The following is a 27,100-nucleotide window of genomic DNA, read 5'->3' as shown; positions in this document are numbered from 1 at the left end:
GAGCCAGGCCATATCAGTCACATTAAAGAATAAGGGCAACAAGGAGCCACTGAAACAGTGATTCCTACCCAGAGGTGTGCCCCAAAGTCACATGGGGAATGCTTGCAAACTACACATTCCCAACCCACAAGCCAAGCCAACAACTCAGAATCTCCAGAGATTAAGCTGGAGCCTGTGTGTTTGGCAAAGGCACCTCCAGAGATTCTGATGCGCATCCCTCATTACAAACAATTGCACTGCAGTGTTAATTTTTGAAGCTGCAGACAGCTCTATGGGGGTTCATTATACCATTCCTTCTCTACTTTTGTGTCGGTTTGAAAATTCTGTAACCCCCAATCTTGCTTTGCAATTGTTCTCAATAGCAAAATATTGGAAACAACTCAAATGTCCAGCAATAATAAAACGGATTAAATATATTGTAGTTGGACGGCCACAGTGGCTCACACCTGTAATCTCAGCACTTTGGAAGGCCGAGGTGGGCGGATCTCCTGAGGTCAGGAGTTTGAGATCAGCCTGGCCAACAGGGTGAAACCCTGTCTCTACTAAAAATACAAAAATTAGCCAGGAGTGGTGGCGGGTGCCTGTAATCCCAGCTACTTGGGAGGTTGAGGCAGGAGAATTGCCTGAACCCGGGAGGTGGAGGTTGCAGTGAGCCAAGATGGCGCCATTGTACTCCAGCCTAGGGGACAAGAGCGAAACTCCATCTCAAAAAATAAAAAATAAAAAAAAATCCCCTCACAATAAAGAGGACTGCAAATTGAGCATGGCAGCTGCTTTTGTGCTCCATATGAAAGGGAAGGCTCTGCCCAAGAGTGTTCCAATTAAAGAACTTCTACAGGAAGTCACAGCAGCAGCATTCAAGGACAAGGTTCCCTGATGAAAATTGACACGGAAATTTTAAGGGTTATTAAAATCCTGGGACATTAAGGTAATTAAGTTGAATGCATGCTGAGAATTAATATTCAAGTAACTCCAAAGTACTCTCAAAATGATGAGTTTTAAGAAGATGAAACTGAAAAGGTAGAAAATTCCTTCCAAGTTTGGGATTAGCTGAATACTGCATTTTCTGCCCAGGCAGTTATTAACTTACTTAATTGACTATTAGAAAGTGTCGACCGGGCACGGTGGCTCACGCCTGTAATCCCAGCACTTTGGGAGGCCGAGGCGGGCAGACCACGAGGTCGGGGGTTCGAGACCAGCCTGACCAACATGGAGAAACCCTGTCTCTACTAAAAAATACAAAATTAGCAGGGCATAGTGGCGCATGCCTGTAATCCCAGCTACTCGGGAGGCTGAGGCAGGAGAATTGCTTGAACCCAGGAGGTGGAGGTTGCGGTGAGCAGAGGTCACACCATTGCACTCCAGCCTGGGCAACAAGAGCGAAACTCCGTCTCAAAAAAAAAAAAAAAAAAGAGTGTCTATCTCTGTCCCAGATAGGAAACCTTCCAAAAGGTGCTTACAGACTAAGAATGCTTACAGACTCATGCCTGCATGAGTTATGGTTGTCTTCAGCAGGAGGGTTGGTCAGTCTCAAATACCTAAGGCTGCCATGACTACATGCTGGACTCCTGAATATTCCTGCATGCACTTTCTTCACAAAATGTGGCATTTCATGGAGGCACTTGCTCCACAGAGGAGCACGATCCTAGGATGAACAAATAGGAGAATCCCATGTTAGGAAGTACTAGGTAATCTTTACTGTTGGCTGGATATTCTAAGTTCACAACATAAAAATAAATTTAGGCTGGACGCAGTGGCTCACGCCTGTAATCCCAGCACTTTGGGAGGCTGAGGTGGTAGGATCGCCTGAGCTCAGGCATTGGAGACTAGCCTGGACAACATAGCGAGACCTTGTCTCTACTAAAAATAAAAACACAAAAATTAGCCAGGTGTGGTGATGTGTGCCTGTAGTCCCAGCTATTCAGGAGGATAATGCAGGAGGATTGCTTGAGCCCAGTGACAGAGCAAGACCGGACCCTGTCTCAAAAAAATAAAAAACAAAAAAGTTTTGGACCCAACATAGTAAAGATGTCAATTCTCCTCAAAACTGATCTGTAGGTTTAGCAGCATTACCATCAGAATCCCAGCAAGATTTTTTTGTAGATAGAAAAAAAGCTTATTCTAAAATGTATGTGGAAAGGCCAAGGAACTAGAAGAGCTAAATTACTTTTGCAAAACTATAATAAAGTGAGAGGAATCACTCCTACCCAACTTTAAGACTTATTATATAGATAAAAATAATTGAGGCCACACGCAGTGGCTCACGCTTGTAATCCCAGCACTTTGGGAAGCCGAGGTGGATAGATCACCTGAGGTGAGGGGTTCAAGACCAGCCTGGCCAACATGGTGAAACCCTGTCTCTACTAAAAATACAAAAATTATCTGGGTGTGGTGGCGCACACCTGTAATCCAAGCTACTTGGAAGGCTGAGGCAGGAGAATCACTTGAACTCAAGATGTACAGGTTGCAGTGAGCTGAGATTGTGCCACTACACTCCAGCCTGGGTGACAGAGCAAGACTCCGTCTCAAAAAAAAAAAAAAAAAAAAGAATTAGTGTGATATTCTGCAGGAATAGTGGAAGGATAGGCATATAGATTAATGAAATGGAATTGTGAACCTAGAAATAGACTCACACAAAGACAGCCAACTAATTTTTGACAAAGTTACAAAAGCAATTCGATGGAGAAAGAACATTCTTTTTGACGAATGATGCCGGCCGGGCGCGGTGGCTCACGCCCGTAATCCCAACACTTTGAGAGGCCGAGGCGGGCAGATCACAAGGTGGGAGATCAAGACCACCCTGGCCAACACGGCGAAACCCCATCTCTACTAAAAAAAAAAAAAAAAAAAATTAGCCAGGCGTGGTGGTGTGCGCCTGTAATCCCAGCTACTCAGGAGGCTGAGGCAGGGGAATCGCTTCAACCCAGGAGGCAGAGGTTGCAGTGAGCCGAGATCATACCACTGCACTCCAGCCTGGCAACAGAGTGAGACTCCATCTAAAAAAAAAAAAAAAAAAAAACAAAGAAAGAAAGAAATACTGGCCAGGCGAGGTGGCTCATGCCTGTAATCCCAGCACTTTGGGAGGCCAAGGCAGGTGGATCACCTGAAGTCAGGAGTTTGAGACCAACCTGGTCAACATGGTGAAACCCCGTCTCTACTAAAAATACAAAAATTAGCCATTAGCCGGGCATGTTGGTGGGCACCTGTAATCCCAGATACTTAGGAGGCTGAGGCACGAGACTGGCTTGAACCTGGGAGGCGGAGGTTGCAGTGAGCCAAGATCACACCACTGCACTTCAGCCTGGGCGACAGAGTGAGACACTGTCTCAAAAAAAAAAAAAAAAAAAGCTGACAAATTGGACTACATCAAACTTTTAAATGTTTAAGAACAATTAAAAGCATTTGCTCTGCAAAAGACCTTGTTAAGATGAAAAGACAACTTAGACTGAGAGAAAATATTTGCAAACTGTCAAAAAGACTTGTATGAGCTTGGGAGATCAAGGCTGCAGTGAGCCATGATAGGGCCACTGCACTCCAGCCTGGGTGACAGAGTGGGACCCTGTCTCAAAAAATAATAATAGTAATAATAATAACAATACCAAATGCTGGTGAGGATGCAGAGAAACTGGATCTGTCCTGCATTGCTGGTAGGAATGTAAAATGGTACAGCCACTCTGAAAAATGGTTTGGCAGCGTTTTAAACTAACACATACTTAACACAGGACCCAGCAATTGTACTCCTGGGCATTTATGCCAGATAAATGAAAACTTATGTCTACAGGAAAACCTGTATATAGGTTCATATGTAGCTGAATGTTCATAGCAGCTTTATTTGTAAGTCACAAACTGGAAACAAGACAAATATCCTTCAACGGCTGAACGGATAAACTACAGAATATCTATACTATTCAGCAATAAAAAAGAACAAATTGGCCGGGCACGGTGGCTCACACCTATAATCCCAGCACCTTAGGAGGCCGAGGCGGGCGGATCACCCGAGGTCAGGAGTTCGAGATCAGCCTGGCCAACATGGTGAAACCCCGCCTCTACTAAAAATACAAAAATTAGCTGGGTGTGGTGTCGTGCACCTGTAATCCCAGCTACTTGGGGAGAATTGCTTGAACCCTGGAGGTAGAGGTTGCAGTGAGCCGAGATCACGCCACTGCACTCCAGCCTGGGCAACAGAGTGAGACTCCATCTCAAAACAACAACAACAAAAAAAAACTATTTACAACAACTTGGATTCATCAGAGACATTATACTGAGTCAAAATAACCTAGTCTCAAAAGGTCACATACTGCATTTATGTAACAATTTTTAAATTACATTTTAGAGATGTTAAACAGACAAGTAGTTGTCAGGGGTTAGGGACAGGTTAGGGAAGCAGGAAAGAGACAGATACGATTTAAAAAGAGGTAGCAAGCTGAGCACTGTGGCTCATGCATGTAATCCCAGCATTTTGGGAGGCCAAGGAAGGAGGATCACTTGAGGAGTTCAGTTCAAGACCAGCCTGGGCAACACAGTGGGATCCCATCTCTACAAATAATTTAAAAATTAGCTAGGTGTGGTGGCACACGCCTGTAGTCCCAGCTACTCAGGAGGCTGAGGTGGGAGGATTGCTTGAGCCTGGGAGGTCAAGGCTGCTGTGAGCTATGGTCACACCAGCCTGGGCAACCCTGTCTCAAAAAAAAAAAAAAAAAAGAGGTAGCACAAGGGAGATCATTGTGATGATGGAACAATTCTGTGGAGAGGGTTACACTAATATACACATATAAAACTGCACAGAACTACACACACGAGTGCATACAAATGAGTAAAACTGGTGAAATTTGAACAGGGTGTGTGGATTGTACCAATGGCAATTTTCTGGTTTTGTACTGCAGTATGCCAGATGTTACCATTGGGGGAAACTGGGTAAAGGGTACAGTGGAGCCTCTCTGCTGTTTTTGCAACTTCCTGTGAATCTATACAGTTTTATTAGAAAATACATTTTAACTGTATAAAATCTGCTCAGGAAAGGATAAAGCAGCAGAAAATCTTTATAATTTCAACCAGAAGCAAAAACTATTAATATTTTAGCAGGTTTCCTTCTGGTCTTCTATGTATTTTCAAAATACTTAAGATCATTCTGCACACTGAGATGTAACCTACTATTTTCTCTACCCACTGGAGCAAGTATTTTCTCTGTCACTAGTAATTGTCAATGGCAGCTTTATATGTGTGTGTGTGTGTGTGTGTATGTATGTGTGTGTATAGAGACAGAGATTTTTTTTTTTTTTTGAGATGGAACCTCACTCTGTTGCACACACTGGAATACAGTGGCACAAACTTGGCTCACTACAACCTCCACCTCCCAGGTTCAACTGATTCTCCTGCCTCAGCCTCCCAAGTAGCTGAGACTATAAGCGCTTGCCACCACGCCCAGCTATTTTTTTTTTTTATTTTTAGTAAAGATGGAGTTTCACCATGTTGGCCAGGCTGGTCTTGAACTCCTGACCTCAGGCAATCCACCCACCTCCCAAAGTACTGGGATTACAGGTGTGAGCCACTACACCGGGCCAGCACCTTAATATTCTGAATACAATATATAATATATATATTTTTTGAGATGGAGTCTTGCTCTATCACCCAGGCTGGAGTGCAGTGGCACAATCTCGGCTCACTGCAAGCTCCGCCTCCTGGGTTCACGCCATTCTCCTGCCTCAGCCTCCCGAGTAGCTGGGACTATAGGTGTCTGCCACCATGCCCGGCTAATTTTTTTTTTTTTTTTTGTATTTTTGGTAGAGGCAGGGTTTCACCATGTTAGCCAGGATGGTCTCGATCTCCTGACCTCGTGATCTGCCTGCCTCGGCCTCCCAAAGTGCTGGGATTACAGGCGTGAGCCACTGCGCCCAGCCCAATATTTTAACACATTAATTTAGATCCAATTCTAGTTAGAAGGAACATGGTGAGCAAAAACTAAGGCAGAGGCAGAAGAAAGCACAGGATTTGCATAGACAGTAACATGACATTCAGCTACAGGGTAAGGTCTGGGAGGCAAGTTAAAGCTGCAATGGTAGATTAGAACCACGCCATAGGGGCCACGTAACAGAATGCCATTAATTTGTTTGCAATATCTGTTTTAATTTGGAATACAGAGATGCTTCCACAATGAAGAACCAGAAACACTATCGTGGCAATGCTAAGTTTGAAACAGATGACAAAAAGGAGAGTGAACAGCGGACTCCACACCTAAGCCTGCTGTATCAGAATTGCCTGGGGAGCTTTAGGAATAAATACACAGGCAAAAACCAAAACCAAAACCACAGATTTCTGAGAGAACCTCAGAGGTGGAGGATCCTGTTAGGAGAGTTGCCCTAGAATCATTTCGCAGGTACTTTCTGTCGCAACACCAAGTTGGAGAAACACAAAAGTAAAATGGCTAGGTTCCAAGAGAGGAAAGACTAATCTAACCACATCTCCCAGTGCCAATACTCAAGCAGACACCAAATCACGTTTTGATTGCACCCTAAGTCAACCCTCGCCTTGCACTGAAAGATCCCATCAGGTGATTGAGGTCTGGAGAAGAGGTTCAGGGACCATTCTGCATACCACTAATGTTGACTGTTAGGTAAATGAGATGGGCTGTTGGGAATAGAATGAAGTGAATGGAGGATTTCCAGCGAAAGATAGGAGGCACTTTACTTCTCTCGAAAAATGAAACATCTTCAATGTAACCAGGAAGACAGTAAATATCCAATAAACCATGATTGTATCTGCTTCACACAGTAAAATAAGGACTAAAACTGGATATACATCCACAGAAAGCCTTAGAATATATATAGATTATGTCACAGTACTGATAGGCCTGCCTAATGACCCTTTGAAGAGGGGGGAGGAAATTGGAGATGTGGCTGGTCCCCTAGAGAGGAGATAGTATCTGATTTTATGTATATATTTAGTTTATCCATTTGCCAGTTGACGGACATTTTTGTTTCCACTTTTTGGTTACGATGAATAATGCTACAAAACATTCACATACTTAGCATTTTCATTTCTCCTGGGTAGAATCGTCCTAGGAGTGGAATTGCTGACTTTATCTTGTTTTGAGACACCTATTTCCTGCTCTTAAATCGTATTGGTCCGTTTTGTTTTCTCCCATAATAAACATCTTTCCAAGTCACAAAATATCCTTTCATAATATAATTAAACAGTGCTTTGTCAAAAAAGTCCTTTCTCAGAATTATCCTAAAAACCCAGTCAAGTGTATGTAGAGAAAACTCAGAGGAAAAAAAAAATGAAGAAATTGAAGAGTAGTCATTATAGAGGACAGCCACATTAGAAACAATGACACTAAACATGCTGAAAAATAGATCACAAACTGAAATGAGAACATGAAGCAAAGCAGGTTTAAATATACCCAAAACTGTATTAAAAATAGAATGGTACAGAAGAAAGCAAAACCCAACTTTCAATGCCCTGTACCTACAGTAAGTAGGTATCTCTGCATTGTGGGAGCAGTGAGGCCCTAACAACAATGTATTAGTCACTGTGCTCTCAAGAGCAAGCCTGTGGCCACTCAAGCAGGTCACTTAGAGCATAGGAACAAGGAAAATATTTTAAGCATGAAGGTTAGACACAGCTCCTACAAAGCCATCTTAAAAATCTTGAAATTCAGCCAAGAATCCAGGAAACACATCAACAGTGCACAAGAGTGACAACTGCATTTAAGCGTATGTAATTAAAATTAAACCAGATTAATGTAGTATGTAAACATACTAAGTTTATGTCGCCATAATCCTAACCATGCTAGACTAGAAATAATCTCAAATTTTGGCAGTTCCCCCAGAGCAGATTGTCATGTTCACTCCTCATCATTCACATCAAGTGGAACTTCAACTCTCCTTAGCCTCATTTCCCTCCATGAGTCACTTTCAGCCATTGACTATTCAATCTAGCAATCCCAAACCTTTCCATGCTTATTTTGACTAAATCGAGACTCAAGTACCATCATCTTTTCTATCTTCAAAATACATATGGCCATGTGTCAAAATTCTGCCCTAAAAACTCAGGCTTATTTTGAGTTCATAACTGGAAAAAGATTATCCAGAACCATACTTCCTTACAATGCAAAAAATCCTTAATCATACTGCAAACCTTCAACTTAGTGAAACAAAAGCTGAATACACATATTCATTAGATTGAAACATATCAAACTGCTAGTATGGCTCAATCTAACCAAACACTTATGCACTTGTGGCAGCAGCCTATTGCAGCAGTGTGTACGGTTAAGCATAGATGTCTTATTACCTGTTTTCTTTTCAGAGATAAGGTCTTGCTATACGTTGCCCAGGCTGGACTTGAACTCCTGGGCTCAAGCAATCTTCCTGCCCCTCAGCTTCCAAGTAAGCTAGCACTGTAAGACTATGTAATCATCACACCTGGCCCAAATACATTCTTGATTCCTTCCCTAAGTATATACTTACCATCACTTGTTGGACTACTGACACACTTGACTTTTATCCTGCTCATTCTTCCACTGTTCAACCATCCTTCATAATGGATACTTCAAAGAACAGAGACTCCCACCCATGTCAAATTGTTGAAAGTATAAGCCGATTTCTAATACATGCTGTATATCAGTAAGGGCCTTTTAGATTTCCATCTATTACAAAAACCCTGTTTCACTGTATTTCAAACTAATACCATCTTCATCTTTCATTGCAAATACTTATGGTATGAGAGTCATTCTGTATCCAAGAGGCATCTCAAAAAATAGCACTGGATGACAAGCAAAAAATAACATTTTACAATTTTTCAGGCAAGAGCACAACTTTATTTTCACCTCTGAAAATAAACCACAATTGACAACAACAAAGGAGACTGTGCAGTTCAACTTTTTATTTTAATAAAATCAGAATATGCACAGCACATGCAGTGCTAGCATCTAAACTAATACAATAAGCAATTACTAAAGCTACAGTGACTTGAGGTTCAATCTTTACATTCAGCAAGTTTAAATCCTTACATGATTTTTGAAACCTTATTAACTGAAAATATTGCTTGCTGATAAAACTTGCTCAATTGCTATTGCTGAATGTACAAGTCACTGATTATGCCAATACAACAAAGATAACCACATGTTTGAGGATTGCAATGTGCCAGACATTCACTGAAAAAAAAAAAAACAAAAAAAAAAAACACACAACTAAACAAAATTCACACAACAAACATCTGAGAATCTGGACACTTCACATCAGTGTTTTGAAGTGTTTCATTAATATCTTAAGACAAGTGTATCAAAACCTTGGCATGATTTAATTTCAAGTCGCCAATTTTGTTTTTACTAACATCAGAAAGTTATGGCTACACTGCCAACGCCGGGTCTGCTTAATTTGACTTAAGAGTTTAATATGACTTAACATTAAAAGCTCACACTACCCCGAAATATATAATTTCACGCATACGGTGACATTCAACATTCAAGTGCCAGTGTTTTTGTACTGTCTTTTGGTCAAGTTTCTTTAAACTTTCAAAGAATCACTTTTAGGCTTACAAAAATAAATATTTGTCAAAATGTTCAATAAATATTACATAAAACTAGCAGCAAAAAGTATCTAGAAATCTGTCGTGTGCAAATAGTTTTCTTCCCAACTATCATTCCCATGGTCCCAAATAAATTTTAGAATCTAGTCCCATCCCCTTCCTAGACAAGCTGCGTTCAACAATCTCCAAGAGACAAAGTAAGATTGGAAGTTTAAGGACACGCACACAAGACATATATATAAAATTCTCTGAATGTGCAATAAAAGAAGTACTTTGTAAAAAGTTATGGGCAAAATGTACAAGGGCCTAAACCTAGACTAATTGAAATAGCACCATAACAAATGACCTCAATACTGTCAAGTGCACCTACTTAATAAAAGTTTTAGAACAAGGCACAATACACTTGAAAATCTATTGCACTTTAGGAAATTTTTGCCGTCTTCCTATGCCACTGTAAAAAGATGGAGCGTTTTGATCACCGTATTCTGGCCACAAAATTAGCACAGAATTCAAAGTGGCAGAGGCATTTTAGTGGTGGACAATGCTCATCTTTGGCCAGATTTAGCATAAACAGACTATAAATACAATGGAAACCTATGCAACTAAAACTGACTAAAACTGCACTGTAGAGCAGAATTGACACCTTGTGCAGTTATGTACATATTTCCAACCTGTGTGATCTCAAAGATTTCAGTTTGTTACTCTTCTGGAGCCATTTTTACGAAGTCTATAGTAAGCCAGTTTAACATCTCAACGCAGCTTGAACAGAGTAATGTGAATCGGCATTTAAAATAAAGCCTGCTGCATTTAATTCTTCCTGTTCATACCCTCTTGACCAAAAAACATCAACACTAGCATGCGTTATTAAACCAAAAATCATCCAGGGCCCTAATGAGGGCTGGTCATTGCTGTGGTCAGCCATTCTACCATTTCAATTTCATTTATGGCAGGCATTTAAAAAGTCTAAGTAGATGAATTCTCCTAAAAACCTATTTCAAGTTATCAGACCTTTAAACTTTCCCTGGAATAGTATGCCCACATTTGGCTAGCTCATAATGATCTGCCTAAACATTGAAAGAGGAATTGCTGTATTTACTTGCATTAACTTTGAAAACAGTGCTTTGAATGTATGCATGTATTCATACATCACCTCATCATGACTGGAATGGCTTAAAGACTATCAGGTTCTAAATACCTATCCAGGATAGAGTGAGCAAATCAGAACTTTAACTTAATACAGTTTGCCACATTAGAAACTAATTCCATTAATATGCTTCAAGACATTTGTTGTTTTCCCCCAATCTGCAAGTATCAAAAAGCCCTAATGCAGGCTACCGCATAAGTTTTTCCTTATATTATTTATGGATGAATCGATGATTCCTGTTAAGTTGTATCACACCTGTGTGCCAAGGTTTGATTTTAGCCCAAGTTCAGTAAATTTATTTTGTCAAAACAATTGGTATCTTGAGCATTACTGAGCCAACAGGACATCAAAATAAAAAGTTGTCTAAAGTTAAAGGCACAGTACATTAACAAACAAATGATCCTCAGTCACAAAATTATAAATGCAGTTTGGGATGGGGGTAGGCGGGAGGGGAGTTAATCCAAACTACAGCAATGAAGTCTTCAAACCACCTTCTGAACAGGGCTGCTGATTGTTCCTTTCATTTCTTCTTGTGACCTTGAGCTCCCTTAAAAAAAAAATTTCAGTGGAGAATCACAGCTGGTAATGTACTGCGAGTTCTTGAAGCTACACAAGGTATAGTCTGGCTAAGTTACATGTGGTTTCCATATTAGCTTGTTTGGCAGGGTGACCTACTGCAAAGCAGGCTCAGTTACCCCACCAGTCAACCCCCTGGGAGTTATAATTTCCTCCATATCCATCACTGTTGTAAAAGCCTCCATAGCCACCTAATGAGAGATTTAAAAAGAGAGATAAATTAATGAAGTTATCCATCATTAAATACAATCCTTCCCTTAAGTAATCTGCCATCAAGTTTCTATAGTGCTGAACTTAAATTGTTTAATTAGGCTTTGAAAAAGATGACTAAAAGGAAAAAACCCTTCCCAAAGCTATGAAGTTACAGATTAACACTACCTCCACCGAATCCTCTGCTGCTACCGTGGCCACCTCCACCACTGCGGCTGCTGCTTGCGCGGCTGCTACTGAAGCTGGAACTGCTGGCACCGCTACTTTGTCGGTAGTCTCTGGCACCAAACCCTCCACTAAATCTGCTACTATAAGAAAAAAATTATGTTGGTTCACATGAAGATGAAATTCCACTAAAGTAACCTAACTCTTACATACTTCCCAATGACCAATTTCTAATTTTTCCATTCAAACAATTCCCCATCCAGCCATATTTTCCCCAATAGAGTGTCACCCATTCTAATACAACCCCTTACCAAAGAATCTAGGAAGCCTAAGATGATTAAGCTTTTCAAATACTGTAAAGTTAACCCTGGACGTTATGCATGCAGAGGAAACACTAGGAACTATAAGTGAACACCCATTCCCCTCATTATATACCATCTATACCTCACCTCTTAGAACGTCCACGACTGCTACCCTTGTAGTGGTGTTCATAAGCCATGTTTTCTAACCAAGACGGCACTTCTTGTTTAGCTTCAACAAGAAGATCCAACAAATCCTTAGTAATATTTATGTTCCTCTCGTTAAAGAATGAGGTTGCCAGGCCTAAAAGAGTTCCCAAAAAAGTATATAAACAAAGGTCTTCCATAAAGTAACTTGCTACTCTTCTTACTTTCCTACGTAGAAATATTTAAAATATTACAATGTAATAATTAAACAAGTGCTTTGAGCAAAATCTTTTTGGTCACTTTCATTGTTAAAAATGTATTTTAGATCCTAGCAAGTTCTTTCCTGCACACATCACAGCAAAAAACAACAAAACCATCAAGTAATCAAATACTTACCAAGGTTTCCTACACGTCCTGTACGACCAATACGATGTACATATTCTTCAATATCACTTGGCAAGTCAAAATTGATAACATGTTTCACATTTGAAATGTCCAGTCCTCTTGCTGCTACCTGGAAAATAACTTTTATGAGATATGGCCACTTAAAAGAAAACAAATACTTGAACACGCTCAACTTGAATAAAAGAAAGATGTTTATACATACTGCTGTAGCCACTAGAATTGGGCTTTTTCCTGAGCGGAACTGGTGAAGGGCCTCTTCTCTATCCCTCTGAGAACGGTCTCCATGGATACTGGTACATGCGTATCCTTCATGGTACAAGAAATCCTCCAGAGAATCTGCACCCTTTTTGGTCTCCACAAACACTAAGGTCAGTGAATCCTTGCCTGTCGTTGAAAAATTACAGGTTTTTGTCACTAACATGGCTTAGTTTCTTTGCACTTATGTATGCACAATTTTAATGTGTCAATTAAAATACTTATGTATCTTCTTAAAAACGGGCTTTTAACAGCATGTTTTGAATTGAGGAGGAAAAGTAATAAAGGTAATTCAAATACATTTAAGAGATGGGGGTCTCACTAAATTGCCCAGGCTGGGAGTGCACTGGCCATTCACAGGTGCAATCATGGCATACTACAGCCTCAGCCTGCCAAGTAGCTGGGACTACATGCACTGTACCACTGCACCCAGCCCACATGGGTTATTACCAGAGCACTTAAATTATTCATAATTTTAGCTCGGTGCAGTGGTGCGTGCCTATAGTCCCAGCTACTCTGGAGGCTGAGGCAGGAGGACTGTCTAAGTCTAGGAGTTCTGGGCTGTAGTGTACTATGCGTATCAGGTGTCCACACTAAGTCTGGCATCGACACGATAACCTCCCGGAAGCAAGGGAGCACCACGTTGCCTAAGGAGGGGTGAACAGGCCCAGGTCAGAAAGAGAGCAGGTCAAATACTCCCATGCTGATCAGTAATGGGATCGCGCCTGTGAATAACCCTTGCACTCCAGCCTGGACAACAAAGAGAATCCCCCATGTCTAAAAAAATAAAAAATTCATAATGTTACCTGTTGCATTTAGGAGGTCAAGCAGAAATGACCGTTTGTCTGATTCTTCCACCCAAACTACTTTCTGTGTGATGTTTTCAGAGGTAGAGCCAACTCTTCCTACAGCCAAGAAGATATATTCATCTAAGAAATCACGAGCCAGCATCTGAAAGAAAAAAAATTTTTATTATTACCTGAGATAAACAAATTTCTAAACAAATAAAATTTGCAACATCAAACAGTACCTGTATTTCCTTAGGGAAAGTAGCACTAAACATCATAGTGTGGCGGACACCCTTTGGAGGCATAGTATCTTGTTCAACTATTCTACGAATCTGAGGTTCAAACCCCATATCCAACATCCGATCAGCTTCATCTAACACCAAATATCTGTCATGTCATAAAAAAAACAAGCCTGAGTTTAGAATTTGAGGAGAAATCAAGATGGTTTTAGTATGGCTGTTAGTATAATTACAATTACAATTGTATAAGTTATTACAATTATATATTCATTAAGGTGGTGCCTCACACTGCATAATTTTACAGACACAGCACAGGATTCTTGCCACTACATAAGTCATTGAAGATTACACAGTCAAATTAGCCCATCCTAGTTGACTGTCCCATGAGCTAATCATTGTATGCCTCAACCAAGATGTTACTGATTTTTCAACATTAAAATTACAATGAACAAGCTTTTTGTAAAAGTTAGATGTCTGAAATACATCACTTCTCAGCCTTAACATTTAGACAATATTAACACCACCACAAAACTAATGGGCAGTAACTTTAATACTGCATACCATACATTTAAAAATTAACATACCTGGCCGGGCGCGATGGCTCACGCCCGTAATCCCAGCACTTTGGGAGGCCAAGGCAGGCGGATCACCTGAGGTCGGGAGTTCGAGACCAGCCTGACCAACATGGAGAAACCCTGTCTCTACTAAAAATACAAAAATTAGCCAGGCGTGGTGGCACATGCCTGTAATCCCAGCTACTTGGGAGGCTGAGGCAGGAGAATCGCTTGAACCCAGGAGGCAGAGGTTGTGGTGAGCCGAGATCGCACCATGGCACTCCAGCCTGGGCAACAAGAGCGAAACTCTGCCAAAAACAAACAAACAAAACAAAACAAAACAAAAAAACAAAAAATAAAACATACTTGCAAAAGTCTAATCCAATCTTTCCTCTTTCCATCATATCCACTAGACGTCCTGGAGTGGCTACTAACAAATGGCATCCACGTTCCAAGTCTCGAATCTGCTGACCAATATCGGCACCACCATAAACCACGCAAGGACGAACTCTAGATCGGTATGAAAACTATAAGCAAAAAAAATGTTATGAACTTCAAGGTCAAAATTTTTACATGTTCATAAAACATTTAATTAGAATCAATGAAAAAGTTAATAATCACTGGAACTCATACTTACTTTTCTGGCTTCCTCGTAGATCTGTACTGCCAACTCTCTCGTTGGTGCTAATACCAAGGAGATTGGGTATTGTTTGCGGCGCCCATACCTTCCATTTTCCTAAGAAATAGGTTAATTTTTAAGTTAACTCTACCTACCCTGTTTGAAAAGTTCATCACAACATAATTCCCTTTTGTAATTTATAGATTACAGATTACACTTGAAAACTGGTTTTCATTCTACTTAAGTCTTAGCATCATTTAGAAAGCCCTCTCAATGGCCACCTACAAAGTTCTACAATAATTTCTCATTTTATAAAGAAACATCTACCTTCATGGCCCTCAAAGCCTCGCCTGGACCATCTGAATAAATCTGACTCAAGATGGGCAACAGAAATGCTGCAGTTTTTCCAGACCCTGTTCAAAAACAAACAAACAAATCCTGCTCATTACTTTTAAACAGACATTGGTAGACGACAGTGTTTTTTAACTACCCTATTACTAGTAATTAGTACTTTTAGTTTATGCTTAAATTTTCCAAAGTGGCTTCTCTGCTCCACCTCTAAGAGGAGTCGGCAAACTGAGACTATTTTTGTAAATAAAGCATATTTTTATAAATAAAGCTCTTATAGAATACAGCCGTAACCAATAATTTATGTATCATCTATGGCTTCTTTCACAGTCCAATAGCAGCGCTGAGCAGCTGCAAAACTGCATGACCCATAAAAAATAAAATATTTTATTGTCTAGTCCTTTACAGAAGAAATATGGTAATGTTTTACTCTTATGAGCTGAGCTTACCTGTTTGGGCACAAGCCATCAAGTCTCTTTTCTCTTTGATAATAGGAATAGCATGCTTTTGCACTGGAGTTGGGCGAGTATAACGAGTAAGCTCAATGTTTCCCATGATAATTTCTCCCATCTCAACATCACTGAACTGTTAAGAAATTCAATGGGGTTAGAAACGCTATCTAGAGCTACTTCTGTTTTATACTAATAATGGAAACAACCAACCAACAGCTGATTTGTAACTCAGTTCATAGTTTAAGTAAAATTACCACATTATACTTTGAGAAAAACCAACCCCCAGGCTTACTGCACATTGGAGAAGACTCTGGGTTGTTCCTATGTTTGACCCATTTTCTATTTTAGGTAATAAATTATTCATAATGGTGACACTGAACTCAACTTCTCCTTTTCCACAAATCTATGAAGGCTCTGGTCTACATGACTTTATGAAGCCCACCTCACATTCTAATGTACCATGAAAACATTTAACCTCTCTGTGTCTTAAATAGTCAAGCAAAAATACTTACACTTTCAATATGTGGAGGACAGTTGTTGCCTGTTGCCTCAACTGGAATGTCATCATATTTCTCAAAATTAATCCCAGTGTTGCCTCCAGAAAAGAGTTCCCTCAAATCAAAAGATGGATAAGTTCATTTGTTATACTAGCTAGTAAGGCTTCATCACAAGTAACATACACTTCAAAAACTTACTGTTCCAAGCGTTCACTTGGTGGGAGTGGTTTTGACCAATCATCTTCATCTGATTTGTCACACCAGCGACTGTTTCCACCACGTTCAAATTTGCCAAAGCCACTTCTGTCACCACGGCTGCCAATGCCGTCGTAATCACTCCGTCCACGATCATCAAACCTGAACAGCACAAGCAATTAATCAGAATCATATCATTTAACCATTATCAGATTCTTATCCCTACTCTAGAACTGTATCTGGAGACTTAAGTTATGGCTAACCATAAGGATGTCAACAATCCAATTCTGAGTTACTTGACAAATAAGGCTCTCTAACCAGCATCATTTACATAACCTCATTTTCTAAAATCAGTAATCTTTACATTTCTATAAAGTTGTATAGCCTAAAAGGCCTCACAGATGCCAAAATTAAGAATAAGGATTTTATTTGAAATCGCCACACAGCTCACAACCTTCATTTGAAGTGCTTATCCAAATATATTTAATGGTAGGGAAAAGAAGAAAATAGCATACCAAATATCAATCGTCCTAGTTATACTAGGATGTCACTTAAAGAACAATTCACCTGTGTGACAGATTTTGGATAAAAGGTAGAAAATAATCCTTACCTGAACTAAGATGTTTTTAAGAGTTTTAGGCCTGTTTGCGAAAAATCAGGACACAGGACTAACCACAGCTATTAGGCACGTGGGGTCAGTTCACCACACTTGTGTAATCAAAAATACAAGGTGTTTAGAAATTGTTATAGAGTCCACAAAAATCCCAACCAAATTAGGCCATTCACTAGATGAACTTACTCTTTTAAGTAGAACATATAAAACTCGAGAAATAGAATAACTCATTTCATTATGCCAATGAGCATATTCCTATTTTCATCTAATTTCTACGTAACAGGTTCAATTTAGTAAAAGCCTCTTACGGCTAAGAAAATACAATGACCAAACAGACATAATGCTTAACATCCAAACAGGTGGTCAGGATAACGACTTATTAAACTGTTATTATACATACACGTAAGGTGATAAGACAAGAAATCACTTACCTTCCCCTTGATCCACTTCCACGATCACTGAAGAAGCTAGACTTCCCTCTTGAATCACTACGAGATCCAAAACTGCTATACGCATCCTTATCTTTGCTAGAACTCCACCCTGAACTGTCTTTATCGTAGAAACCTTCGATTAAAAAAGCACAAATACATTTTATTATTAATTAGAAATAGGAACCATGTTAAGGTATTATCAATCTTTCTGAATTTGAAAGCCTCCACTGACTATCTTATCTCTGTGCACTTGAGGTTCAATCTCAAGGTATTCCTACCACGGCACTGTAAGAGAACCAAGATTTAAAAGCTGGTTTACACCAGGACAAAGTTTTTCTTTAATTCTCCCCACTAGAAAATACTGTCCACTGGCCAGGCATGGGGGCTCATGCCTGTAATCCCAGCACTTTGGGAGGCCAAGGCGGGCAGGTCACCTGAGATCAGGAGTTCGAGACTAGCCTGACCAACATGGAGAAACCCCGTCTCTACTAAATATACAAAATTAGCTGGGCGTGGTGGCCCATGTCTGTAATCCCAGCTACTCAGGAGGCTGAGGCATGAGAATCACTTGAACCCGGGAGGCTGAGGTTGCGGTGAGCCAAGATTGCAACACTGCACTCCAGCACGGGAAACAAGAGTGAAACACCCTTGTCTCAAAAAAAAAATTACACTAGATCAAGCAATCTGACAGTCTAAGAATGTTTCTGAATGAATACTACCTCTAAGTGGTCAACAGCTTTGCCTGTAACACATTATGATGTTGTGTGACCATAACAATTTCATTTCCATTCATTTTATAGGTGTGAATGAGTTTACTAGGAAAAACAGTCACCATTGTTTCCATGTTTCTTGGAGGTGGTATTCATTTAGAACATTCTTAGACTGTCAGATTACTTGATTTAATACAGTATTTTTCAGTTTCAATAGTATAAAGTACAAGAACACTAATGTCAAATTATACTATTATTTTAGTGGTTCATCTACTATAAGCTTGATGACAATCAGGAATACCTGGGAAAAAGAAAAACCCTCATCACTATATATTCTCAGTATAGACAAGCTTCCTGGGTACAGCTGTAAGTATCCAGGTAAGGGGATGACAAACATGTAAATTAGCCCAAAGACAGGTAGAGGGTTTAAAGACAAGTAGAGGGTTTAACTAGCTTCAGCAACATCTTATTAAATAGTCAGAAACAGCTTCTGAATTCAGTTACTTTCCTTTTGCCTTCTACCTCCTACCGTTAGGCCAGTCAGGTGACCAACAGCCTTTGCTAGCAAGAAAGAGTTAAGTTAGATTGCCAGATCTCTTCCAGCTGTAAAACCTCTATGATACTGCCATATACACGAGGGTCAATTCTAGCTAGTATACCAGAAATATTGAGAAAATCCATGACGATAAAGACAAATTCCAAAGTAACCTCCCCTAAAAAGAATATAATGCCAGCCAAGCATGGTGGCTCACGCCTGTAATCCCAGCACTTTGGGAGGCTGAATCACTTGAGGTCAGGAGTTCGAGACCAGCCTGGGCAACAAGGCAAAACCCTGTCTCTACTAAATATACAAAAATTAGCCGGGCATGGTGGCGCATGCCTGTGACCCCAGCTACTTGGGAGGCTGAGGCAGGAGAGTCACTTGAACCCAGGAGGCAGAGGTTGCAGTGAGCCCGCGCCACTGCACTCCAGCCTCAGCAGCAGAGCGAGGCTCCATCTCAAAAAAAAAAAAAAAAATATATATATATATATACATATATATATAATGCCAAAGTGATCTTCTGGTAGAAATAATACAGATTATTATATCCATGCATTGCCAGGATAGTGAAGGTAATACAGACTACATATGGAGATGGAGGAACAGCAGCAAACCATGTGCTCCCCTATGGACTCTCCACTCTTCCTATCTGCCTTCTTTATACAGTATCTTCCCTCCTCATCGTTGGTTTTCCTGACTTTCCCTTTTCCTCCAAATTTTGGCTGGTCTATTTTACAGAATATAAAGCACCCGAACAGCTGTCTCATAATATGAAACATATACTAGCTGTTATCTATCACTACATTACAATTACAATGAGAAAAGACACCAGATATTGTAATACATTTTGGACAAAACCTTCAAAAGCAGCAAGGCAAGGAGATGAAACCAGAGAATCACTTCCAACACTGTAACTTGTTAACTATTCTCCGATAAGCCCATCTTCATTTCTGGCAACTTTGCCAAGACAGAAATAACCAGGTTGTTATTATACAGCTTGGTTTACACGGTAGGGCACCCACCTCTTCCAAACTAAAACCATGCTGTGAATGATTACAAACAGATTCAGCACAAGACTAGTGAAACTGTACAAAACCATGCCCTTGGCGTCAGAACAGTTTGACACAGGAATGCCGAATTTCCCACTGTGTAACGTTAGATGAGTTCTTCCAAAATTATTAAGCTGTAATATTTGAACCAAGGCTGACAGAAGCATAGAAGAACAACACGATGTTTAGACTTCCCCCAAATACCTCGTTTTCCTTAGGCTTTACTAACTTCTAAAGGAGGCAAAAAATAGACCTATGAAGTTACTTGTGAGGACCTACCTTTAGTAGCTTCTCGGTTCCTTAAATGAGGAGGAATATAGCGCCCTTCTAAAAAAAAATATATACATATATATAATTAATTAAATGCCAAAAAACCTTACATTTAAATTTCTGTTACTAAAAAATGGTTCTGGGAAATTAAAATCTCCAGCCTTCCAATCTGATTACTTACCTGGACATTGAGAGGGGGGAAAAATAAGAATCTAATTTTAAATGGGTTACTGTTTCATAAGGAGAACTCTGAAAGGAGTTTGATAAAAAAAAAGCTGATTTGGAACCTAATAGTTGAAATCCACAAATTGAGCACATTCAGCCACCAGTGGTCATTTAATGTGATTTTTTTAAAGGCCTGCTAGATTTAAGAGAACTGTCAATAAAAGCATTAAGTATTACTGTAACAATTTAAGATTACTCATGTAATATATCTCACAATCTTTTGTTTCTATGCCAGTAAGTTGCAAAACATACAATAAATATACAAGGAAAAGCTGCAAAAGGGAGTTAATTTCAAGGAATTGCAGGTTTTAATTTGGGGCTTGCTGAGTTTAAGGAAAGTTGACAGTTGATCTGTATGCGAGCAGGAGTACAGCCTAGAATATGGATAAGCAAAAAAAGCAAATAATATAAACCCAAATAAATTTGCTTTATAACTAATAAACGTGTCATTTTTTTCACTTCTAGACTGAATTAAACATTTTTAAAAATCTCTATTAGGACAATCACTTCCTAAAAGATTCTTAGCATGACAAATAAGGTGAAAGTTAAAGCAAACACGAAGTAATTTTGTGCCCAGTGAAGCTGTTCTTGCCTAAAAATGAGGACACATCATAGCCCATACTCACTTTTGTTTTAATAAGTAGGAAGAGATCTGAGCTAAAAATAAGGGTCTATTGCCCTTATAAAAACCACCAAGATCCCCTACCTTAACACTAACCTCTAACAAGTCTCTAAATAACCCCCCTTAGAAGAAAAAAAGCAACTTTTCTAATGCCTTTTTAAAAGAAATGACACATTTGAAAACCTATCCTAACCACCAACCCAAAATTCAGTATAGTCTTCTGTTCTTCAGGAGAAAGGAGTAGCTATAACCAATGAAATGCATATTCCCTTAATTCAATTTAATAAATATAGTCAGTTAACAGGGACACATTCCCATCACCTCTAAACTGGGCTCAGGATTTATAACGGACAAAAACTCTTCTAGAGATAATTTGATATAATAAGGTTCTTTCCAATGATTAGCTGCTTTTACGCAAGAGATCCAGCTAGTCATTGATGTTTTATTATCAGAAAGGCACAGCTACCCGGGAGGCTGAGGCAGGAGAATCGCTTGAACCCGGAGGCAGAGACTGCGGTGAGCCGAGATCACACCACTGCACTCCAACCTGGGCAACAAGAGCAAAGCTCCATCTCAGAGGGAAAAAAAAAAAAAAAAGGCAACGATGCTTTAGACTGATCAGTAAGTACTACATAATTCTATAACACAAAGACTACGTAATTCTTTAAGCAGTAAAAATTGAAAGGCAAATTTCTTAAATTTTAAATAAGCCCAATGAAATCTTAAGATGTTAAGCTCTAATATTCAATAAATCCATAAGATGTTTTACTTACTGCTGGCTGTACTTCCTCCACTCTGATTATCTGAAGAGTTCAGGTCTAGGCCAGCAAACTAGAAGAGAGTGAGATGGTTAGCACCCCATGTGCTCAAATACTACATTAAGAGAAAACTAGTCCTGCCCTCTAGCATTTGCTAGTACTGCATTCAAGTAGTTGCCCAGTCCACCTCACAGGGCTGATACCAACCCTTAATGAGAATGTGACTAACAATGCTTTCAAGTCTGCAATGCTCTAAGCAAATGCAATATTACTATTGTATATACTACAGAAGGCGGCACACCAAGATGCTTGTGCTATTCAGTAGAAACTGTCCAAATTTAATTCATTCGTTCAAAATAAATTTTCACTAACATGTTCCATAGCACAGGCTCCCTAATCACCAAACTAAAGCTTACACTGAATCTCAAAATTATTCTTCAATGTCAAATAGATAAGGGGTTCGTTTTAGTGCCGGTTATAAATGTTTCCAACGCCAACTTTCTGTAATACTTGATATTTTAAACCTAAAATGCACACCTGAAAAATGTCAGGACAAATTTTGAATTCGCTGTTCTTTAGATACTTCATCCCCAAATATTGCCCAAGTATTTTTAGTCGGGTAGTACTCTTAAGAACAACAAAAAAATAGCAATATACCTACCACTTACAGAACACCATGTTAAGCACAACTCTCAAGTAGTTTGACTGTTTCGTTTGTTTTTATTTATTTTGAGACAGAGTCTCCCTCTGTCATCCAGGCTGGAATTCAGTCGTGTGATCTCGGCTCACTGCAACCTCCGCCTCCCCGAGTAGCTGGGATTACAGGGGTGCGCCACCACGCTAGGCTACTTTTTGTACTTTGTAGAGTCGGGGTTTCGCCATGTTGCCCAGGCTGATCTCCTGACCTCAGGTCAGGTGAACCACCTGCCTTGGCCTCCCAAAGCATTGGGATTACAAGCATGAGCCCAGCCTGAAGTAGTTACCTGTTTTTACCCCATTTTAACGTAAGTTCAAAGATGACTTTGAATAAATGGCACAACTGGCGTTCAATGCTCTTAAAGAGTAGGACATCTTAGTGCCTTTCATCTCTATTTCTACCTATCCCCTTACACTGGTAGCTCAAAAGCCTCTTCATTCTAGAAAAGGGTTATGTGCTACCTTCATAACGTTTTATAACCAGGAACTACTCACAAGTAGTTGGGGGAAAAAAACTGTATATGCGAAGTGTTTCGTTTTTCTCAAAAAAGCCACAAAAGACCAAGTCACACAGTACCGTTGCCAACCTGTTTGCAAAAGATGCACTACATACCATGTTTATAAATCTTGTGTTTAAAGCTCAGTATGATACTGCCAAACCGCATGCATCATCAATGGAGTCACTGAAAACTGGAAGCAGATGCTATACTTTTAAAAAATGAGTGTAAGACTTCAGGCAGCTAATTTCCAGAATTTCTATGAGCAAAAACACCACCGCGCTTTCTTGCTACTGTCAATACTTTAAAGCACGGTAGGAACACAAACTTTCCTTTTGCACTTGTTATAGCACAATTTTGCTTTTTAAATAAGGTTCACTGCTGCCTAGAATCCTTAAAAGGACACTATAGCTAAATGGAAAATGGTAAAACTGGGAATATTCTGTGCTGCTGGTAGGTTAAAGTGTTTGTGTTCAATTCAACATATGAAGTGTCAGCAATTAGAGGATTTAATATAATTGGTTCATTAACGGGTAGAAAATGCTTCCAAAGGAACAGATCAGTTCCTAAAAAATATTACAAATGACTACATTAAAATATGTATTCAATTAATTTGTGCCACTAAACTTCGTCTCAGGATTATTCCGGAGTTTGTGAAATCAACGCTCCCCTAATCACAGTAGACAGAAGTTTATTTAAAAGCTCCGCATAACCCACACAAGAGCTTATCTGAAGCCTGGTGCCACTGTTGCGGTGGGATGCAGACTTCCTGCCACCAAAGCCCATAACCTTCTCCTCTCAGATCACCCATCTTTCTCTCCTCTGCCCCTAAACCCTTAGAAGAGGGGATTCTGGCTAAGAGAAAAGACCCGGGGGCCTCGGACCCATTGCAAAATTCTACTCCACAGACAGCAACAAGTCAACAAGAAAACTGTTTTACTTCCCCGCTAAGCCGGGTGTTTTTCCAATGGCGGATTCCTGGATCACAGTCACTAACATGAAGACACTCCCACAACCCGCGATGACCCCTCCACCCCAGAAAAACAACGCGGGACTCCTGGATAACACACCACACAGGGACAATCTGGGGCAAGCAAGGAGGAGAAAGGGCCTCGCTGGTTCCCTAACCTCCCCGCCGCGTCCAACCTCTATCTCCAGAGCCCAGCGCGCAGCGGCCCATTCCTGCCTCCCCTCCCCGCCCCCACCCCTCCCCCACTCCTCCCCAATCTTCTGCGTCACAAAACTTTCCACTCCGGAAACGCAGCCTCCCCGGCTGCGGCGCAGGGCCCCCGGACCCTGCGGAACCTGGGCTGAAGCGAAAGAGCCTGCGGAAGGAACCCGGGAAAAACAAGAAACCCATTCCATCCTCCTTTCCAGGCCTTCGCCCGCCCGAAACCCGCCGTCTCCCAGGAGTGAGCCACAGCGCCGCCCAGCACCACACAAAAGAGGCCGCCGCCATTACCCCGAGCGAAGGCCGCCCCCTCCCACATTCCTGGGCCGCGTTCTACCCCTTGCTCGCAGGCACGCAAACACCGGGTGCCGCCGAGTCCTCCGGACGGGAATCCAGGCTGCGCCAGCCGTGAAGGCCGAAGCTCTCCAGGCCAAAAGGGCCTCCAGTCGCGCCCGGCCGCGCTGCGCACTCCCGCAAGCCCCCCCGGGTCACTAATCAGTCGGGATTCGCGCATGCGCGTCCCCGCGAGAGCGCGCACACTCCCTCCCCCTCCGCCCGCCTGCGCACGCACACACAAAAGCCGCCATTGTGCTCGTCCCGGGGACAATACAGCGGGCCGAGACCGGGCTCGGGCGACAGCCCCAACCAACATTCCTTTCCCTCCATAGCCCCGGGGCACTCACACCCGCCAGCCCGGGGCACCCAGGAAATTAAAAATAAGGGTGCCGGTTAGCGCTGCGCCATTAGCCAGGTTAGGTCAGGGGAGGGATTCACGCAGCAGCCAGCCCGGTGGGGTCCTTGCGGCTCACCTGCTGGTCCAGCCCGAGCGCATTTTCCACTGCCACATGACTCATCCCTGAAGAGTACCGAGAACTCGGAGTCTTCCGCTGCTAAGCGAGTGTGTTTGTTCCACCGCGAAGGCCCTCTCACGGGAGAACTGCGGCTCTGGAGCGCACCGCGCGGCCACGGATCTAATATACCCGCTGGAAAGCCGGCTACGTCAGCACGTACAACGTATGCCCTCCCTCTCACACTGCAATTCCCTGTCGCGGCGACTTCTGCCCGGCTACTGCGCGCTCCCTCAGGTCTAACCACAAGGGATTTCCTACTTAGTCCCGTCGCCCCTAGCAGTCCTGCCTTGGAGCTTAGGGTGCCAAATAGTGTCCCAGTTCTCTCGAGCTACACTTCCCGTGCTCTCCGCTAAAACCCTAGTCTCAGCCTCGGAGTTCTCGAGATCTCGCGAGAACTTGCGTCTCCCGCTTTCCACCGGCTAAGAGGCCTGAAAATGTTAACCTAGGCTTCTTCGCTACCCTTTCCAACCTTATTCATTTGCTCCCCTTTCCAACTGTATGCACTCAGCTTTAGTTTTTCGTTTTTTTTGTTTTTGTTTTTTTTTTCCTAACACTGGCCTTCACTCTTCTTCCTCTCTCAGTTCCCGGGCTTGGAGATGTGGTGGGATTTCTCCGGTCTAATCTACCCTCGCTCTTCCGCGTGTAGCCTCCCCGAAGTCGGAGCTAGGCAGAGTCCCGAAACCGAGAGGGCGGCAGGCCACGTGACCGTAGGTGTCGCGTGCGGTGGCCATTTTGTGAGGCAGGAAACGGTGGATTGAATACAGAGTGCTCGGGACGGGGGAGGGTAAGAGGAGGAAAGAACAGAGGGAAGGGGAAGAGGGGGAGGGAAAAGAGGGGAGCGGAGGAAGGGGAAAGGAGGAGGGAGGAGAGTAGGATGGTGACCGGGGCGGGAGTCGGGGGGAAATGGAGGGGAGGCGGCGGCGCGCGCAGGTGGCCGGACACCTTCCTGCGCGGTTGCCTAGGCAGCGGGGGCGCCGCCTAGAAACACACAATGGCCCCTCCTGGCCAACCCCCCGACGTGTGCGCGCGCGCCCCCGCCCCCCTCGGTGAGGGAACAATGAGACAGTCACGCGCTGATCCGGAACCGCCGCTGGCGCGCCCTCCCGGGACCCCGGCTCTCCGCAGGAATGCGGGCTACATTTGCCCCTAGTTTCCTCCCGCGGGGCGCCCAGCGGCTTAGGGCCGGTGACCACCGGCGTTGCGGGGACCCCGCGGGTGGCGAACGGCTCTTCTAGGGCCCAAGGGTGTCGGGAATGTTTGTAGCCGGTGCAACCTGGGCCTGCCGGAGGGGCTGCAGCGGGGTTACCGGCCTGGGCTCGGGGTGACTGTCAGGCCGCTGCGGTGAATGAGGAACGGGAGGAACCGGGTTGCTGCCGTCGAAGGAACTTCTTCCTGTGGCCCCCCTCCTAGGCAGGCCACCCCAAGTCCCGGCTTCGGTGCCGCAGGCCCTTAAATAGAAGAATGTGTTTACTAGTGGATTCCCGGCTTTGAGCCGGCGCCCGCGCATCCGTAGTTTCTTATGACCGCTTTCCCCTCTCTTCTGACCCTCAGCCCTACGGAATTAAATAAAACGCAGTGGTTTCCACCACCCCCCCCAAAAGGTCTTCTGCTGCCAGAATTCAAATAGTTCGTGCTCATCACATAATTTACTATACACATAACTTCTCTCCCTTCTCAATTTTTAAAATCGAGACGGAAATTCGAACGAGATAGGGAGAGAATATCACACTGTCGGGGGCAAGTTGTTTAACGGCTTTGGGTCTCAATTTGCTCATCTATAAAAGGAGTCTGCTGCATTCCATAACCCTGTGAAAGAACCAACTCCTTTTCATAACTAGTATTTTCTAACGCCCCCTTTACCTATACTGAAATAACAAAACCTAAATTGTTTATGTAAACCTACAAACACAATTTCAAAAAACATGATTTGTCAACAAACGAAAGCAAAATGATTATAATAAAACAATGTATTATAATATGTAAATGCCGCCGCACAGCTACACTAACTGGTGGGAAGATACGTGCCCAGTAGAGCCACAAATGCAAACTGGAAAGGTGTGTTGATTTCACAACTCAAGTTCCATGAGCAGCATTGCTACTAGGAACCTCATTTTCCAAAATGATGAACTATTAATAATGTTTAAATAAAACAGTACAATCTTCCTACAATTGAAACAGTAGTTGTATTTGTGGAAAATTCAGGATATTTGGAAACTGGGCAAAGATACTTTGGGTTCATATGTAAAAC

General features: G+C 42.0%; 1 protein-coding gene across 2 annotated transcripts; it reads right to left on the bottom strand.

Moving 5' to 3' along the window:
- Positions 1 to 8,865: 8,865 nt before the first annotated feature.
- Positions 8,866 to 26,801, bottom strand: DDX3X (DEAD-box helicase 3 X-linked). 2 transcript variants are annotated; one of them, XM_002831550.5, is made up of 17 exons: positions 24,811 to 26,801; positions 21,653 to 21,710; positions 20,042 to 20,089; positions 17,463 to 17,595; positions 16,422 to 16,580; positions 16,239 to 16,338; positions 15,724 to 15,859; positions 15,254 to 15,339; positions 14,945 to 15,043; positions 14,674 to 14,834; positions 13,757 to 13,901; positions 13,533 to 13,677; positions 12,674 to 12,855; positions 12,463 to 12,580; positions 12,070 to 12,223; positions 11,624 to 11,763; positions 8,866 to 11,436 (listed from the first exon to the last, which is right to left on the bottom strand). In XM_002831550.5, the coding sequence occupies exons 1-17, from the start codon at positions 24,853 to 24,855 to the stop codon at positions 11,357 to 11,359; spliced, it is 1,989 nt and encodes a 662-aa protein (XP_002831596.2). In that variant the 5' UTR covers positions 24,856 to 26,801; the 3' UTR covers positions 8,866 to 11,356. The 2 variants fall into 2 exon arrangements, with proteins under 2 accessions (XP_002831596.2, XP_009233020.1); XM_009234745.3 differs by having other exon boundaries at positions 11,624 to 11,760.
- Between the last annotated feature and the right edge of the window lie 299 nt (positions 26,802 to 27,100).

The sequence above is a fragment of the Pongo abelii genome, chromosome X, assembly GCF_028885655.2.
Source record: "Pongo abelii isolate AG06213 chromosome X, NHGRI_mPonAbe1-v2.0_pri, whole genome shotgun sequence".
Classification (NCBI taxonomy): domain Eukaryota; kingdom Metazoa; phylum Chordata; class Mammalia; order Primates; family Hominidae; genus Pongo; species Pongo abelii.
The sequence above is the reverse complement of the archived record's forward strand: the minus strand, read 5'-3'. Positions and strand labels throughout refer to the sequence as shown.

Excerpts from the sequence above, each read along its gene's own strand:
- DDX3X (XM_002831550.5), bottom strand. The coding sequence starts at position 24,855 with ATGAGTCATGTGGCAGTGGAAAATGCGCTCGGGCTGGACCAGCAG. Across the intron at positions 20,090-21,652 it reads TGGAGGAAGTACAGCCAGCA|AAGGGCGCTATATTCCTCCT; the intron begins GTAAGTAAAACA and ends ATTTTTTTTTAG. Across the intron at positions 16,339-16,421 it reads CCAAGTGAACGCTTGGAACA|GGAACTCTTTTCTGGAGGCA; the intron begins GTAAGTTTTTGA and ends TTTTGATTTGAG.